Raw genomic sequence first — 16,796 nt, 5'->3', positions numbered from 1 at the left:
TTTTCCGCAAGTAGAAACGAACGAAATTTTTTTTTTTTTGAAATTATCACAAAAGTCCAAACTCTAAAGAATCCACAACAAAATCCTTGTTATTTCACCTTCAACAGCAACAGCAGCAGTCAGCTCCCAGGAGGAAAGGTGTAGATCGTGAAAATGCCGTCCCATCATTTTAGCAGAGTTATTTTCTACTAATGTTTTGGTAAAAAATGTTGGAGCTTAATATCCAGAAAAGTTTATGTATTAAAGGACTATTTTTGGATTAAAAAAAAAAAAAGAATCCACAATACAAGAAGGAAAAGAATCCACAATTACAGTGGTAAGGAAGATGAAGAAAAGAAGAAATGGGGGTGGCGGGGGACGGCGGTGGAGATGGCAGGGGACGGCGGTTCTATAGCAGGGGAAGCTTGGTGGGTGGGGGTGAGTGGGGTCCTTCTCTTTTTAGCATAATTTTTTTTCCTTTTACTCATAAAATATTTTTTAATCATTATTTAGAACTCAAAATACCAGATGGCCATAGTTAATTCGTCACTTGTCACATCATGGGCGAGTGCATCTCACACACTTTACATTTTTAGCTGATTAGTAAAAAAGTGCGTAATAGATATATTTTTTAATAGGTTAAGTGTTCAATCGGAACAAGCATCAATTTAGATAGCTATGAGAAATTTCAGGGAAAGTTTTGGGGGCCGCTTATGACTTTGGCCAACTTTTTTTTAACAGGTCGTGACGTGGTAGATTAAAAAAACTGATGTGACTGATGGTTGGCTGGACTTTTCTGAAGTAAGATTTTCCAAAAAGATTATGGTCGTGGAGTAGGTAATTTTTAGTCTGCCACGTAAAAGCTTGTCTAGGATTTCTAGTTGATTTCTTTATTAGCAGTCCTAGTAATTCCTTCGATTTAAAATTCGTTTTGAACAAAGTTTCTTGCATGATAGTAATGATTTCATCGTCCCAAAATTTGCTTGACAATTTGGACCACATAAAAAAAAAAGTTTAAAGATCAATGTTTTCAATCATAATCCATGGCGGAGCAAAATTTTCATTAAGAGAATTCAAATATATAAAAAAGTAAATACATAAAAAAAAAAATTACGGAATTTAACATATATTATATACATATATAAAGTAATTTATATATGTAATTTTAACCTTATACATATCAGGTAAATTTTATCTGAAAAAGATTCTGGTGGATACCTTGCTGTCACCTAGTTCCGCCCCTGATCATAATAGCTTCCGTAACTATCCTGCACCAACTGTCGCGTGTGATAAATATGATTTGTTTACTCTTAATCAGAGGTTTCAAGCGTGTGCTATTCAAAGGATTTTTTTTTTGAAAAGAAGCGCTAGTCTTTTAATTGGCCACGCAAAAAAAGCGGCAGGGGACGCTTTCCCTATTTGTGAAAAGTCGAATAAGCCTTTCAACTCTTAGGTGTGAAGCTAAAAAATTATAATGGGGGAATAGGAATAGTTTCAATTCTTCAATATAGGTACTTTTTAGTTAGGGAGAATTACCTGTATATTTTAATAATAAGAAAAGTATTTACAAAAGGTGGTAAGAGTCACAAAGCATTCTCTTTAACGAGTTCCAAAACAAATATAGGAACATCTAGTGGAAAAAATAGCTAAACGTGTAGGGGTCGTTTGGTAGAAGGTATAAGTTTGGGATATTAAAGATTCAATTTTTATACCATATTTGGTAGAAGGTATAAATTTATCTTTGAATAAATTTATACCTTATACCAAACATGATAAAAAAATTAATCTTTGGAATATCTAACCTTCTTATACATTTTCTTATTATTTTATACCATCTTTTGGATGGTATAAAATAATCCAATAGATGGGATAAATTAGTCCCGGGATTATAATCCCGGGACAATTTCGACTATCTACCAAACGACCCCGTAGAGAAAAAGGCAGTAGACAGTAGGTAAACAAATGCCAAACGGTTTTGTTTGTTCTTAACGTGGAATAGTACACAACTACACACCAGAACAGAACCAATTGAAAAACAAGAAACACGACCAATACCATTCTATATAGTTATAAATATTGTACGTACGAGGAAAACACACACAGAGAGAGAAGAATCATCATGGCTGGTGGAACAGAACATAATCCACAAACCCCATTACTACCGGCTAAATTTTCTGGCTCTTCTGATAATAATGGTAGATTTATTTTTATTAAAATTCTTTCTTTCTGACTTTGGTGTAGTAAATGTTACTATGTCTTTCTGACTTGATGTAGCAAAATGGTATCTTGATTTTGTTAAAAATTCTGTCTTTCTGACTTTGGTGTAGTAATATGGTGTCTTGCTGTTAAAAAAATTGTATTTCTAACTTGGTGTAGTAAATAGTATCTTGATTTTGTTAAAAGTTCTATCTTTCTGTTTTAGTGTAGGAAAATGGTATCTAGATTTTTGTTAAAAATTCTATCTTTCTGACTTGGTTTAGCAAAATGTTATCTTGGTTTTGTTAAAAATGCTAATCTTTCTGACTTGGTGTAATAAAATGTTATCTTGATTTTGATAAAGATTTTTTCTTTTTGACTTGGAGTTGTTGTTTACTACTAGTACTGATTTGGGTTTTGGTTCATTTTCTTTAGTTGTATACTCAAATATTCGGAAAAAGGGTACAGAATGGACTGCAGTGGCACATATTATAACAGGGGTTATAGGAGCAGGCGTACTCTCACTTGCATGGAGCATAGCACAATTAGGATGGATAGCTGGTCCATTGGCGATTCTAATCTGTGCATCAGTTACCCTCTTTGCAACTACCATACTTTGTGATTGCTACAAATCTCCAGATTCTGAGCTTGGCCCTACCACAAATCAGTCTTTAATTGAAGCTGCAAGATTTTACTTTGGTAACTTACTGTTCACTTCATTTCTTTTACCTTCTTATTATTGCCTTCTACTACGGTAGGTGTTCAGGCCAGTTTACCCACCTCCACTATTTGATTGGTATCTGTTAACTTCCAGTAGTACATATGTCGAATGACTCTGTCACCAAGACTTAACTGTTCACTATACTTCTTTTACCTTCTTATTATTGTGTTTTAAGATGGTAGTGCCTTGGCCAGTTTACCCACCTCGACTATTTGATTTGTACCTGCTACCTTCCACTAGCACATATGTTGAATAACTCTTGTTGGGATTTATCATCATCATCATCATTTATCTTTCATATGAGAATAAGACTATTTTGGGGGGAATGACTGAACAATTATGTGTAGCTATTGTTATTGAGGGTTTGTATGACCTCTGTCCTATCCCTGGAAATAGAAAGGAAAAAAAAAGTGTACTAAAAAAAGAATAGAAAATATAAATATGACCATATGATTGAGAATTCAAGTAGCATTAAGAAATTGATAGGTTACTGTATCATCATTGAAACAGTGTAAAGATTGTGGAGTATTTGAGATACTCTCTAGTCTTCTGTTAACCTTATTGTGACATTACAAATTTTCATAATGGCTTGGCACTTGGCAGTCCAGTCAAATCGACTTGAATCTTTTTGTTTTAAATCAAAGGATCGGTGGGGTTAGACTGCACCCTACCAGTATATTAGCACCCAAAAAGTGATGACATTGATTTGAATCTAAGTTTGGCTGTAATCTGTCAGGCCTTGAAAAAGACATGCACATGGAGTGTATGAATGCAAGTATCTAATTCCAGATCTGGCCATAGTGACAAGACCAAAAATTGGTTAAAGTTACTAGACTCTATGTTTAAATAGACACCCCCCTTCGGTGAAAATTCTTGTGAAATTTTTATCTCATGGTTTGTTACAAGTTAGGACCCCTTTGGACTGTTGCTTTTTGTAATTATATGGCAAGTAGATATTTTATTTTCAAAATTTGTATTTATTTGCAGTTAAAGGATACTAGAATTACCACAAAAGAACTACAACCAAACGTTTCTTTATTAGTGGAAGTTCCATTATTGTTGATAAAACTTGTGGCCAAGTCCAACAAAAAATTTCTTTCCCCCTATCTTTTTCATTAATATGATGACTTATGAGCACTTACCACTACTAGTGGTACTGTTGTTCTGAAGGGAGGAAGTACTAGAGAATTACGTCTTTAAACGTTTCTACTAATAGGTGAAGGCTTTATGCGTTCTACATTTTATCCAAGAGTTGCTTCAGGGCTCCTATGTATAAATTCTTAGCGGCCAGATAGATTGATCTCAGATAGATAGATGGAAGTTCAACGTGCTCTAGAACAAGAGAAAACTTCAGGCAAAGATGATGTAGATGCAATTAGAACTGGTAAAGCTTTAAGTTGTCTAATATTTTCTCCGGTGCTGGAGTTTTAACATTAACTAGGATTAAGAAACAATAGCCTATGTGTATTTTCCTACCAGGAACTGTGTGGACTGCAGTTGCGCACATTATATCAGCTGTAATCGGAGCTGGTGTTCTCTCTCTAGCTTGGTGCACAGCACAATTAGGATGGATTGCCGGGCCAATCACCATGCTTTGTTTTGCAGTTGTTACGTACATATCTGCATCCCTCATATGTGACTGTTACAGGTCACCTGATCCCATAACAGGAACGCGAAATCCCTCTTACATCGATGCTGTTAGAGTTAATCTTGGTAGAATTATCTTAGAAACTCTTTTAGCAATCCCTTATATAAGGATTCCTCTTTTACATTTTTTTGTGGGGGAGGGGATTAGAAGCTTCTTTTATGTATTTTGACTTACTCATTCAGGCAAGAAATGGACGTGGTTGTGTGGTTTGCTTCAGTATGTGAGCTTCTATGGGACTGGTATTGCCTATGTAATTACGAGTGCAACAAGTATGAGGTTAGTTAGCTATATCTATATCTATATCTATATCTATATCTATATACACACACAAGTTTGATTTTTGCCTCTCTGAATCTGAAAGTGTTCAACAACAATAAGCGTGTCATTATACTATGCTCATTCGGTCCGGTTATAAGCTAACATTATATCCATTGTAGTGATGCCTAGTGAAGTATGCTTCTGAAAACTTAGTAATCCCTCAGACAATTTTTGCAGAGAAATTCAGAGATCAAATTGTTACCACAAAGGAGGAAAAATAGCTGATTGCCAGACTGGGACAAACATTTTCATGCTGATTTTTGGCATTACTCAGATAGTAACGTCGCAGATACCAAATTTTCATAACATGGCGTGGTTATCTGTTGTCGCTGCATTAATGTCGTTCTGTTACTCTTTTATTGGATTGGGCCTTGGATTTTCTAAAGTGATTGGTAAATCCTGGACTGTTTTCTTTCTCATTCTGTTTCTTGTTTTTCATCTCAAGTTCCATAAATATATCGAAGAATCCCGTGTATCTGTAGATAATAGGGGTATCAAGGGAAGCACTGTGGGAGTACCAACAAAGAGTGCTGCTCAGAAGATATGGTTAGTTTTCCAGGCACTTGGAGACATTGCTTTTGCCTATCCTTATTCGATTATTCTCCTCGAGATACAGGTATTGTGTATGAAATTCGACAAACTTTGTCTACTCTTTGCTATTCTTTAGACCTGGATTTATTTGAAGATTGACTCGGAGCATAAACATGAACTTAGCGAATGTTTCTGAAACCAAACTAACCATAATTATGAAAACTCTAGTTGGAATGGACGAATAGTTACACTAAAAGTATCACAAAGACTGCTAATATTTCTGTTAATATTAAAGATGTTTTTTCCTTCTGGAGTGAAGGATACACTAAAATCGCCTCCACCAGAAAATCAGACCATGAAGAAGGCGTCAATAAACGCGATAGTTATCACCACGTTCTTCTATCTATGCTGTAGTTGCTTCGGATATGCAGCCTTCGGGAACGACACACCAGGGAACCTCTTGACAGGTTTCTATGAGCCGTTTTGGCTTGTTGACTTTGCCAATGCCTGCATAGTCCTTCATCTGGTTGGAGGGTATCAGGTAGTACTAAAACTCGAGCATTTTCCTTTCTCCCTTTACTTCACTACGAAAAAAACATGAACTAGCTATGGAAAAATTCTGTACGAGCAATTTAGTGACGGACTAGCGATGAAGTTTGTAGCTAAGTTCCTTACCTTTTTATAGTGCTTGGTTTATGAAAATTTTAACTTAACATGAACGAAATGGTCGTTTGTTCCTTAGGTATACAGCCAGCCAGTGTTTGCATTTGTAGAAAAATGGGCAACTCAGAAGTACCCGGAAAACAGATTTGTGAATGAATTCTACGCGATCAAACTCCCGGTGTTGCCAGCTCTTCAGTTGAACCTTTTTCGGTTATGTTTTCGGACTTTATATGTTATTTCTACAACAGCAATAGCTATGGCATTTCCATATTTCAATCAGGTACTAGGTATCTTGGGAGCCTTGAACTTTTGGCCTATGACCATATATTTCCCAGTGGAAATGTACATTGTGCAAAGAAAAATAGGAGCATGGACAAAAAAATGGCTACTTCTTGAAGGTTTCAGTATGATCTGCTTGGTTGTATCTGTACTGGGCTTGATTGGATCAATTGAGGGAATCGTTAGTGCTAAATTAGCTTAAATGTAAAAACTTCTCTTCTTTGACTCTCAATAATATTTGCTAGTAAATACTAGTAGTAAGATTTTAAGCCAAAGGACTCTACATTTTCATTACTTGTACATATGCTACTGACTTGTTGCATTGGAACAAATTAGCTTTTTTGGGGGAAAGTAATGTTGCACATTATGACGTCGTTTTATATTTTTTTATGCAGAATGTGCCTTTTTCGTTTTGCAATTACTATAAATTTTTAAGACAAACATGTTAAAATTTGGACTTTATGATTTTTTAAAGTAATCAATAATTACCAAAATTACACATAACACACATCATGTTGTGATTTTCAAAATATTTTTATTAGACAAATAAAAGGATACAATTACAAACAATTTTCATTGGACAATGCAAATAACACATTACAAATTAAATTCCTAAGATGATACGTACTAACACATTACAAACGGAACTTTTAGAACAATACCCATGAATACGTAAGAATAATGATCACGCCTGTTATGTCTTGTCTGTTGGCGTATTATATAAGCTCTATTATACGTTTGGCGTCCTTTTCTTTTTTCCAAAAAGGAGGGAGAGTAATTATGGAAGAATATCAGTGGTTGTTACTCTTGAATCTCTTTTTTTGTTTTTTTCTTATAAAAATATCTTGATTATTGTGCAAATTTTAAGTGCTGTGTACTGAATATAAAAAAGAAAGATTGAAAGCTACTGCTTGAAGGTTTGCGGGTAAAACCAAACACTATAATAGTTGATTATTAGACGTTTCAAAGATGTTGATAGGCACCAATGAATCTGTCATCAAAAAACTTGTAGCCTTTCCTTTTCAATTTAGAGAATAGGCTACTCCACTAAGGTCAAATGGAAATGATAAAATTACATAATTTTAAAAAATGAGCATATGTCCATTTCTTTGAAATATTAAAAAGGACTAATTACAATTTTGCTCCCCCAGTTGTATAGTATATTCTGAATTTTGGTCCTTGTGATATATGATTAAACGCGTTTAACTTTGATCAATAGAAATCTACATTTTAAATCTTTTCTGCTAGTGAATATTCTCAAATTTACCATAACTATTAATCGTTCCACTACTTAATTACTCATGTATTGCGTTAAGCTTGTAATATTACTTCATATGTGACGGTAACATAGTTTTGAAAATAATCCAGATCAGGAGTGAATGCAACTTCGAGTTCATCTGAATCCAAACTTTTGATGCAGAAGATAAACTTATGTATAAAAATTTATTAAAAGCGCAATAAATAGTAGATTTGAACCCATATTTTGATAATATAGCGAGTTTAATTTAACTTTTTTAAAAGTTAAACACATAAAACTTAAATTCTAGATCCGCATGTGGTCCACATATAACATAATTACACGCAAGAGAATTAAAAAACACATTTTAATTAATTAAATAGTTTATGTTCTTAGTCAATTGCATAAATGCCAAAATCAGAAATTGCTAAAACAAAGGGACTAAAAATGCTATTATCCCTGTTAAAAGTGCTATTGTTATCTCTATTAGTAAAACAGTGAGTACTAAACAAATTTGTAGAAAGAAACTTTCCAAGAATCTTGGAATTACCAGAAATATGGGAGTTGATGAAGAAATTGATTCACAAATGCCATTTTTGGACCCAAATTATGCTTCTTCTTCTTCCCCATCATTTAAACCTGCCTTCAAAAGAACTGGTACTATGTTTCTTCTTCAACTATTACATATCACTGCTTTTTTCCCACTGTACTATAAAGTCATGTTTTTGGCAGCTATCTTTTCTTGTCTCAAACTTCATTTTTTCCTCTCTTCTTCAACCCCCTTTATCCCCACTTTACCATTTTACAAGAAAGTTCAAGTCTTGACAAATTACAATAACAAAGTTAAAGTCTTGACAAATTACAATAACATATTGGGTCCATAAGTGAACCCATCTCAAGAATCTTGATTTAACTTGTCCTCTGCAACTAGTGCTGTACCATCTCTGCTTATTCAAGGAGATTTGTCTTAAAAGGTGTATAACATGTTTGGCTATGCTTTTGGGAAGTCAAAAGTTTTATTATTTAAAAAGTGTTTAATTTTTTAGGGAGTGAGGCGTTTGTCCGAGCATTTAGGAAAATTACTTTTGAATAGTAGCAGAAATTTTTTTTCAGAAGCCGCAAAAAATAGTTTTTTTCAGAAACACTTTTTGAAATCTTGACAAAGCACAAATTGCAAAAATGTTTTTCAAACACAAATTGCTACTCTCTAAAGAAAGTACTTTTTCAAAATAAGCAGATTTTGGAAGGTTGGCCAAACAGTACGTAATCTTGATCTTTTCTCACCTTTTCAAACAAATTGGGAAGATAATTTACTCCTCTTCCGTCCCAATTTATGTGGCCATTTGACCAGGCATGGAGTTTAAGAAAGGAAGGAAGATTTTTGAAATTTATTGTCCAAACAAGCCCTAGATATTTGTGTGCGGTAAATCATCTCATAAAGTTAAATTGTTTCTAAATATATAAAAGTGATATTCTTTTGGGACGTAACTAAAAGGAAAAGTGTGCGACAGAAATTGGCATAGAGGGACTATTAGTTTCTACTAATTTCTTGCAAAAATTGTAACCTGTACAAGTAGATGATACTTACTGAAGCTAATATGTGTACTCACCATGAGAATTCAGGAAATGAATGGACAGCTTTGGCACATATAATTACAGCAGCAGTTGGTTCTGGTGTTCTATCACTAGCATGGAGCATGGCACAATTAGGATGGATTGCTGGTCCAATGACCATGCTCTTATTTGCATGTGTTAGTCTTACTTCTGCATTTCTTCTAAGCAACTGCTATAAGTCTCCTGATCCAGAAACTGGCCCTGATAAGAATGGCTGTTATCTTGATGCTGTACAAAAGATTTTAGGTGAGAATTTCAAGCTAAGGTGAAATTAGAAAAGTCTTATGTCCTGCACTTTTTTCAGTTCAGTGGAGCATTAGCTTTCCTTTAGGGTGTTTGGTATGAAGGAAAATGTTTTCCTGGAAAATAAGTGAGCTTACTTATTTTCTGGTTTGTTAATTAAGCAGAAAATTATTATGACAAAAGCATTTGTATATGGGGGTGGAGGGCAAGGCTGTGAGCGTGGTGGGGATGGGGTGTGTTAGAGCGTGGGGAGTAGACAATTCTTTGTGGAATGCCACTTATGAAACTTGTTTGTCCTCTTTCCACTAGGAAAGCCATTTTCCTCGTTTTTAAGGAACTTATTTTCCTAGAGAAAATATTTTCCAAAAATTTTAACTAACCAAATATGAGAAAATTAGAAAACATTTTTGGATAATATTTTCCTCCATACCAAACACCCTTAATTGGAGCACCAACTGAATAGTTAGTGCAACATAGCAGAAATTTACTGCCCTTATGTAGAACTTGGCATGGCAGCAATTTTCTACTTACCTTACTGAACTCAAAATAGTTGTTAAGTACTTGGGCTTACACAGCAAATTCTTTTCTTCTTGTATCTCAGGAAAAAGAAACGCTTGGCTTTGTGGAATTATTGTTCGTACAAACTTCATCAAGGTTCCAATTGTATATACTATTACATCTGCTATCAGCATACGGTATGTCTGTAATCGTCTATCTCACTGGTATTGACAATGTCTCCTTTCAACAATTTCTGCACTTTCCTTTATGAGCTTTGCTGCTTATCTAATTGTTGTTTGGTTTCTCCTATATTCCATACTATCTGACAACTTATAGTATAATTATATAAGGGCCGAGAGTGATTACTTTCACACATTCTCAAATTATCTATTTCCCTATCTTGCTTATTCTTAATGTATTCCCTCTCTTGCTTATTCTTAATGTTTTAACACCTATTAGAAGTACATTAGGAAGGGTTATTTCTAATAGGTGATATTAATAGCACATCCTTTAAATGCATCCAGAGCAATCCAGAAATCAAACTGCTATCATGATCAAGGTCACGAAGCTACCTGTGGTCACGAAGCTACCTAGGTATATGGTAATATTTGGATTAATCCAAGTTGTAGCGTCTCAAATTCCTGACTTTCAGAATATGAAGTGGCTCTCCATAGTTGCCGCAGTCATGTCTTTCACATATTCAATTATCGGATCAGCACTTGGCTTAGCCCAAGTAATAGGTAGATTACCTTTTTGCATGTCATTTTATTGCCACAAAATCTTCACAATAACAACAGCCTCCGGTATCTTGATATACAGAAAATGGAGAAGTCAAAGGTAGCATTAGAGGTCTGCCAAGTTCTACTGCTGCTGAGAAAGTATGGTTGGTTGCTCAAGCGCTCGGGGACATTGCCTTTGCCTTTCCATTCTCTCTTATATTTCTGGAGATTCAGGTGCTGCATTTTGCTTTCTACATCAAATAATAAGAGAGTTTTAAGTTTTATACACCGTTACTGTAAACAACTTTTACTATCAGGTCATCTAAACGACATCTACTGGTAAGTCTCGTTAACATGTGGGATTTGCAATATTGAAAATAAGATGTGTTGCGTGTTATAACAGGTAAAGATGACCTGATGGTGTAAATATTATTTACACTAACGGTGCATATTACTTAAAACTCATAATAAGAATGTACTCTTAAACTACATTAAGCAACACTGAAGCAATTAATGAAAACTTCCAAAAAATATGAAGGACACATTAAAGGCGCCTCCTCCAGAAAAGATCACCATGAAGAAGGTCTCGATAATGGCAGCCTGTATTACAACTTTTTTCTACCTTTGCTGTGGGGGATTCGGTTATGCAGCCTTTGGTAATTCCACACCAGGGAACCTCTTGACAGGATTTGGTTTCTACGAACCGTATTGGCTTGTAGACTTTGCTAATGCATGTGTTGTTCTCCATCTAGTTGGTGGATATCAGGTACTTGAAAACCTAAGTGCTCTGTCAATCCCTAACAATGTTGCCCTATGTTTTTAATTCTTAAACTTCTATGCCTTCGCAGAGAACTTGTTTAGTACTCAGCTAAATCTTTAGTTTTGGCATCTCAATGAGCTAGCTTTTAAGTTTGAGTCACGCCTAAGTTCATTTTCTTTTACAAAACTACAAATTGCTTCCTTGGAATTGATCTTTTGTATTGACTTGAATATGCTTTACAGATTTTCAGCCAGCCACTATTTGCAGATATTGAGAGATGGTTTGCCAGAAAATTCCCAGAGAGCAAGTTTGTTCACAAGAATCACACCCTGAAACCTCTACTAATGCTGCCACTTAAGTTTAATTTTATGAGATTAGTCTTCCGAACAGCTTATGTAGCATTAATCACTGGGATAGCAGTATTATTCCCTTACTTTAACCAGGTCGTAGGGGTGTCTGGGGCGATAACCTTTTGGCCTGTCGTCATTTATTTCCCTGTAGAGATGTACTTAACCCAGAAAAAAACTGAAATTCGGAAAACCAAAGCTATCGTGCTTCGCGTGTATACAATGGTATGCCTGGTTGTGATATTCTATGCATTTGTAGGATCCATTAGAGGAGTGATAGTCGCTAGGTTCAGGTAAAATATACTATACTTCTTCATATACCTACTGAACAGGCTTTAGTCAGAGGAAATGTAAATGAATTCTTAGCAGTGTGTAAGTCTTGGTTATGTAAACAAACAATGTTTTACTTTGTCAATAACAAAATATGCCATGAAGTGTAATTTTGAAGAGTCGAGCATTCTTTTGTTAGCTTCTGCAAGTGCAAACTGCAATGCAATTTTTTGCGCGGAGTGCCCTTCTTTTGGGGTGGTCTTTAAATTTTGCCCCTCATATTTGTGGTCTTTAAATTATGCCCTTTTTCTATTGCCGGTCTTTAATTTTTGCCCTTCGCGTTAGTTCGAGTTCGAACCCTAACAAAAATTAAAAAAAAAAAAATCGCAAGACAAGGGTTGAATCGCGTGTATGCCGGACCGGCATATTTTGAAGGAATTACAAATTTTATGCGAACCCGATACTCATACCTTTTTGCATAAGTAGGATCCGCACGTGGTGATAACTTTGATAATTTCTTCTGGGCATACTTTTAATGGGCAAACTTTCTTCATCACAACACGTTGCACATAACACAAATTGGTTCTACACTCTTATTGTATGATCCTATTAGCGATCGAGCTATCTTCCATGTAAGCACAATCACATTGTGAAATATATTTTAGTCGAGTGGCATGTTGAAACACCTTGACTCTTTCGGGATTACCTAATAATTGCAAGAATTTAGTTCGAATCAAGCTTTTTCCGGGTTGAGAAGAAGTATGCACTTGCTCAGGATTCTCCAAGAACCAATAATTTGTCTAACCATCCAATACAGCCAAACCTTTGTTAAATTGGTCAAATCCTACTCTTTGACATAGTAGGCATGGATCCACTTTATCCATAAACTTTTATCGGTAGATAACTTTGTGAAGGAATTATCAAAGTTGGTCCGCCCATAAGGCACAGCGCATAACTTTGATAATTCTTTTGGGCAAACTTTCTTCATCACAACACTTGCACATAACACAAAGAGCCCCATTGTATGATCCTATTATGCAAGCCTTCCATGTAAGCACAATCACGTTGTGAAATATATTTTGGTCGAGTGGCATGTTGAAACACCAGGTTGACTCTTTTGGGATTACCTAATAATTGCAAGAATTTAGTTCGAATCAAGCTTTTTTCGGGTTGAGAAGAAGTATGCACTTGCTCCAGGATTCTCCAAGAACCAATAATTTGTCTAACCATCGATATGTCGAGCAAGCTCTAAATTGGTCAAATCCTACTCTTTGACATAGTAGGCATGGATCCACTTTATCCATAAACTTTTACGGACCGGACCCAGGCATAACTTGAAGGAATTATCAAAGTTAGCGGACATTCTTAAGTCTATAAGGCATAAGAGTATCAGTGCCGTCCGAGATAACTTTGGCAAACTTTCTTCATCACAACACTTGCACATAACACAAATTGGTTCTACTCAAGCCTTATCATGATCCTATTAGTGTAAGACAATCACATTGTGAAATATAAGAAACACCATAAATTTTCATACTTTTCAGATTACCTAATAATTGCAAGAATTTAGTTCGAATCAAATGCAAGTGATTCTCCAAGAACCAATAATTTGTCTAACCATCCAATATGTCAAATCCTACTCTTTGACATAGTAGGCATGGATCCACTTTATGAGAGCGATCCCAGATGCGCCTGAGGCATAAGTATGCCGGTCCCATAACTTTGAGAGATTTAAACTCGCCTTGCGAATTTTTTTTAAAATTTTGCTCGCGCTGGTTCGAAGAGAAACCTATGGGTGTTAGCCGAAGGGCAAATTTTAAAGATTTCAAATATGAGGGGCAAAATTTAAAGACCCCCCCAAAAGAAACATTCTGCGAATTGCCCCTGATGCTTAGCTTATCAAATGAACATGTGGATAACGGGCTCGTCTATTATTAAGTTATTAGTTTACAAAGCTATATCAGATATCTCGAAGTAAAGTAGACGGACGGGTATGACAGCTAGAATTCTATTTCTAGGAAGAGACTATCGGGAAGCTCAGTTTCGATCGGGCTCGAAGCAGAAGGTAGAGTCGTCATATCTCTTGCTGGTGCAGCATTTAGGACATTCTTGGGCTATTGAGCCAGGTGCTTATCAAGTAGCTCTAGAAGCATGTGTACAAGCTTGGAATGGAGGACGGGATCTGGCTCGAGAAGGCAATGAAGTTATTCGCGAGGCTAGCAAACCGAGCCCAGATATTGGCTGTTGCTTGTGAGATATGGAAAGAGATCCGATTTGATTTTCCAGAGAAAGCATGAAAACCTCTTATTTGGTCAACGAGAAGTGAACTCCTCTTTAGTAACCCAAGGTGATCCGACCTCTTCGATGCTTTATCTTTGTATACCACCTCCAACTATGCTTCAAATCCAAATTGGTCGAGATCGAATAAATTAGTCCTCGTATTCATTCAGCTTATCAGGACTAATGTCATTTGAATACTATATAATTAAGTCTCAATACCAAAAAAGTAAAGTAATAAGTTAACAACTAATGTAAAACTAATCAATTTATGATAAAGCATGCAGAACGACATTCGACTAGTTGGTATTTATATAGCCAATCTAGCTTGCAAAAAAGTAAAGTTTCTACTTCGAATTTTAAGCTCACTCTTTTCAAAGAACAACATCAGATGTTCACATTTATACTCCCAAGTCAACACGGTCTGCCCCGACACCCTACTTTTTTCTTTGAACCGCGCCTATCTTATTAGTTTGTCGGCCTGTACCGTGTTAAAAAAGAACTGTATTTCCTTATACGTGCCCTATGGTTGTGTATAAACCAAGGAATGCATGAAAAGAGACGAGACCATCTTTTCGTGCAAGAACCTTAAAACTTGCCAAAACGAGAGATCAACAAGAGTAAAACCAAAGGTTTTACCACCAGCAACTTTACCACTAGAGATTTTCCTAATCATTGGAACTGCTCCTACTTCCAGTAAAATAGTCCCTTTCTAGGCTCGAACCTTAAGTATACAGCTGATGAAATGGGTAGCTTGACAAGGCCCCAACTAATGCACCAACTGCCAGTGTCACACATGAAAATAAAAATGAAACAATTGAAAAATTCTGTGGATTTATCAAAGGGCAATTAAGAGCCTGACTTGCTTCCCTCAACAAGCCTTAAGATCCCGGTGGAGCAAGTCCACCAATCACGCATCAGAGGAGCACGATTTCACCATAACCTTCCATCTCTGGTTCATGAAGAGGGATCTCCGTAGAACCAGAGTTCGTGTACGCAAAGCACATGCAAAAGACCAGCAAGGTCAGTTGCACAAGAAACTTGATGAAAACGGCTAGGATTCAGAGGATGTAACAGAAACAAGAAATGTATCAATAATTTTCAACTCAGATTGTGTTCTATGGGAGAGATGATCATCTGAAGATCTCATAAATCTACTAGCGAAAGTAGATTTTTGTAATATCTAAAGAGGCCAAGCCAAAAAGTTGTCATCATTATCAGAAGAACAACAGAATGAAGAATAAACAGGGGATACAATTCATCAATGGTCAAAACTCAAAAAATGAATGTCTATTATTCTTGTCGATTTATCTTTTTATTCTATCTCTCATTTTATCTTTTTATTCTATCTCTCATTTAAGGCAAACCATGAATCTCAAGCGAAGTAGGATGAGGATGATGATGTATCAGCCAGGACCTGCAAAGATGTCACAAATGATCTCGTTAGCTAGGAAAGCAGCTATTACATTAATTATAGCGGTGGCTTGTTAAAAACTATGTAAGAACTACTCCATTCTTCTAGTTGTTTAACTAGGATTTGATATAAAAAATAAAATGGAAGTCTTATAGAACTTTGAAAAGAAAACTTCCTTTTCACATTAAACAAGTAAACTAGTTTTGGATGAAATCCGATATAGAACCTAATGGCCATAAGATCCCAACTATGTCATAGCCACGGATCTAGATTTTCAATTCGCCTCTACTTGTATGTCAACATTTTGGTTAAAAAATTAGATTGGAGAGGACCCATACATCAGCTAAAAGTACAAAATAACAATAAATGTACGTGTGACCACACCTCAAGTTGTTCTTCAGTGAAAGAATCTTTCTGAACGTTCCATGTGTCCGCATGAGTACGTCGAAACTCTGCCACAGCTTTTGTCACGGTCGATTTTACAGGTGATGGTTCAGAAACAAATTGAGCCAATAGGGTAACGTGTCCTGGCAACCAACTGCAATAAAATTTGACAATTTGTCACTAATGAGAAACATTCCTCTCGAGTAAATCCATACTACTGGAAATATCTAAGTTTAATAGTATACAACTTTAGACTAACTCAAAAAGAATAGATATCTTTCTACAATTAGAAATAATTTAACTATAAAAGATTTATGTTTTTGGAAAAGGTAATAAAGTATTTGTATTTATAAGCAACACAAAGTTGGTACTGAAATTTATGTACAGTGAGCAAAAAAATCAAAATATGGCTCTTCTAATCCTCGAGAGCCTCTATTAGTTCTAGAATAGCTTCTGCCTCATTTACAATTTCCTTTTTACACCAAAAGTGAAATAACACAATACACACTAATGAGATGATTTATAGCCACACACATATTTATGGCTTGTTTTAGACAACAAGTTTAAAAGTCTTTCAATATATCTTTCTTAAATTCCGTGCCTAATCAAACAACATCACATAAATGGGACGGAAGGAGTATTATTTAATGCGGGATAGAATTGATATAAGAACAAGTCTAATAGCAATAGATGTATAA

At 35.5% G+C, this 16,796-nt stretch overlaps 2 protein-coding genes and 1 pseudogene across 4 annotated transcripts in view; 2 read left to right on the top strand and 1 right to left on the bottom strand.

Moving 5' to 3' along the window:
- The first annotated feature begins 1,977 nt into the window (after positions 1–1,977).
- On the top strand, positions 1,978–6,568 carry LOC132035963 (probable amino acid permease 7). 3 transcript variants are annotated; one of them, XM_059426145.1, is made up of 7 exons: positions 1,978–2,174; positions 2,611–2,874; positions 4,727–4,820; positions 5,040–5,254; positions 5,345–5,478; positions 5,713–5,934; positions 6,136–6,568. In XM_059426145.1, exons 1-7 carry the CDS (start codon positions 2,099–2,101, stop codon positions 6,535–6,537), a joined length of 1,407 nt encoding a protein of 468 aa, XP_059282128.1. In that variant the 5' UTR covers positions 1,978–2,098; the 3' UTR covers positions 6,538–6,568. The 3 variants fall into 3 exon arrangements, with proteins under 3 accessions (XP_059282128.1, XP_059282129.1, XP_059282130.1); XM_059426146.1 differs by lacking the exons at positions 1,978–2,174; positions 2,611–2,874 and adding exons at positions 3,855–4,280; positions 4,376–4,609; XM_059426147.1 differs by lacking the exons at positions 1,978–2,174; positions 2,611–2,874 and adding an exon at positions 3,864–4,280.
- Positions 6,569–7,988: 1,420 nt separating this feature from the next.
- Positions 7,989–12,193, top strand: LOC132036488 (probable amino acid permease 7; annotated as a pseudogene).
- Positions 12,194–15,459: 3,266 nt separating this feature from the next.
- LOC132036836 (proteasome activator subunit 4) overlaps positions 15,460–16,796 on the bottom strand; it is a 28,680-nt gene continuing 27,343 nt past the window's right edge. Inside the window, exons 34-35 of the mRNA XM_059427231.1 lie at positions 16,099–16,252; positions 15,460–15,717 (exon numbers count right to left, since the gene is read on the bottom strand). Coding sequence (XP_059283214.1) covers positions 15,676–15,717; positions 16,099–16,252 — 196 coding nt within the window. The 3' untranslated portion in view covers positions 15,460–15,675. The remainder of the gene's footprint in view (positions 15,718–16,098; positions 16,253–16,796) is intronic.

The sequence above is a fragment of the Lycium ferocissimum genome, chromosome 11 (genome assembly GCF_029784015.1).
Source record: "Lycium ferocissimum isolate CSIRO_LF1 chromosome 11, AGI_CSIRO_Lferr_CH_V1, whole genome shotgun sequence".
Lineage (NCBI taxonomy): Eukaryota > Viridiplantae > Streptophyta > Magnoliopsida > Solanales > Solanaceae > Lycium > Lycium ferocissimum.
This window is presented reverse-complemented; position numbering and strand designations above follow the sequence as displayed.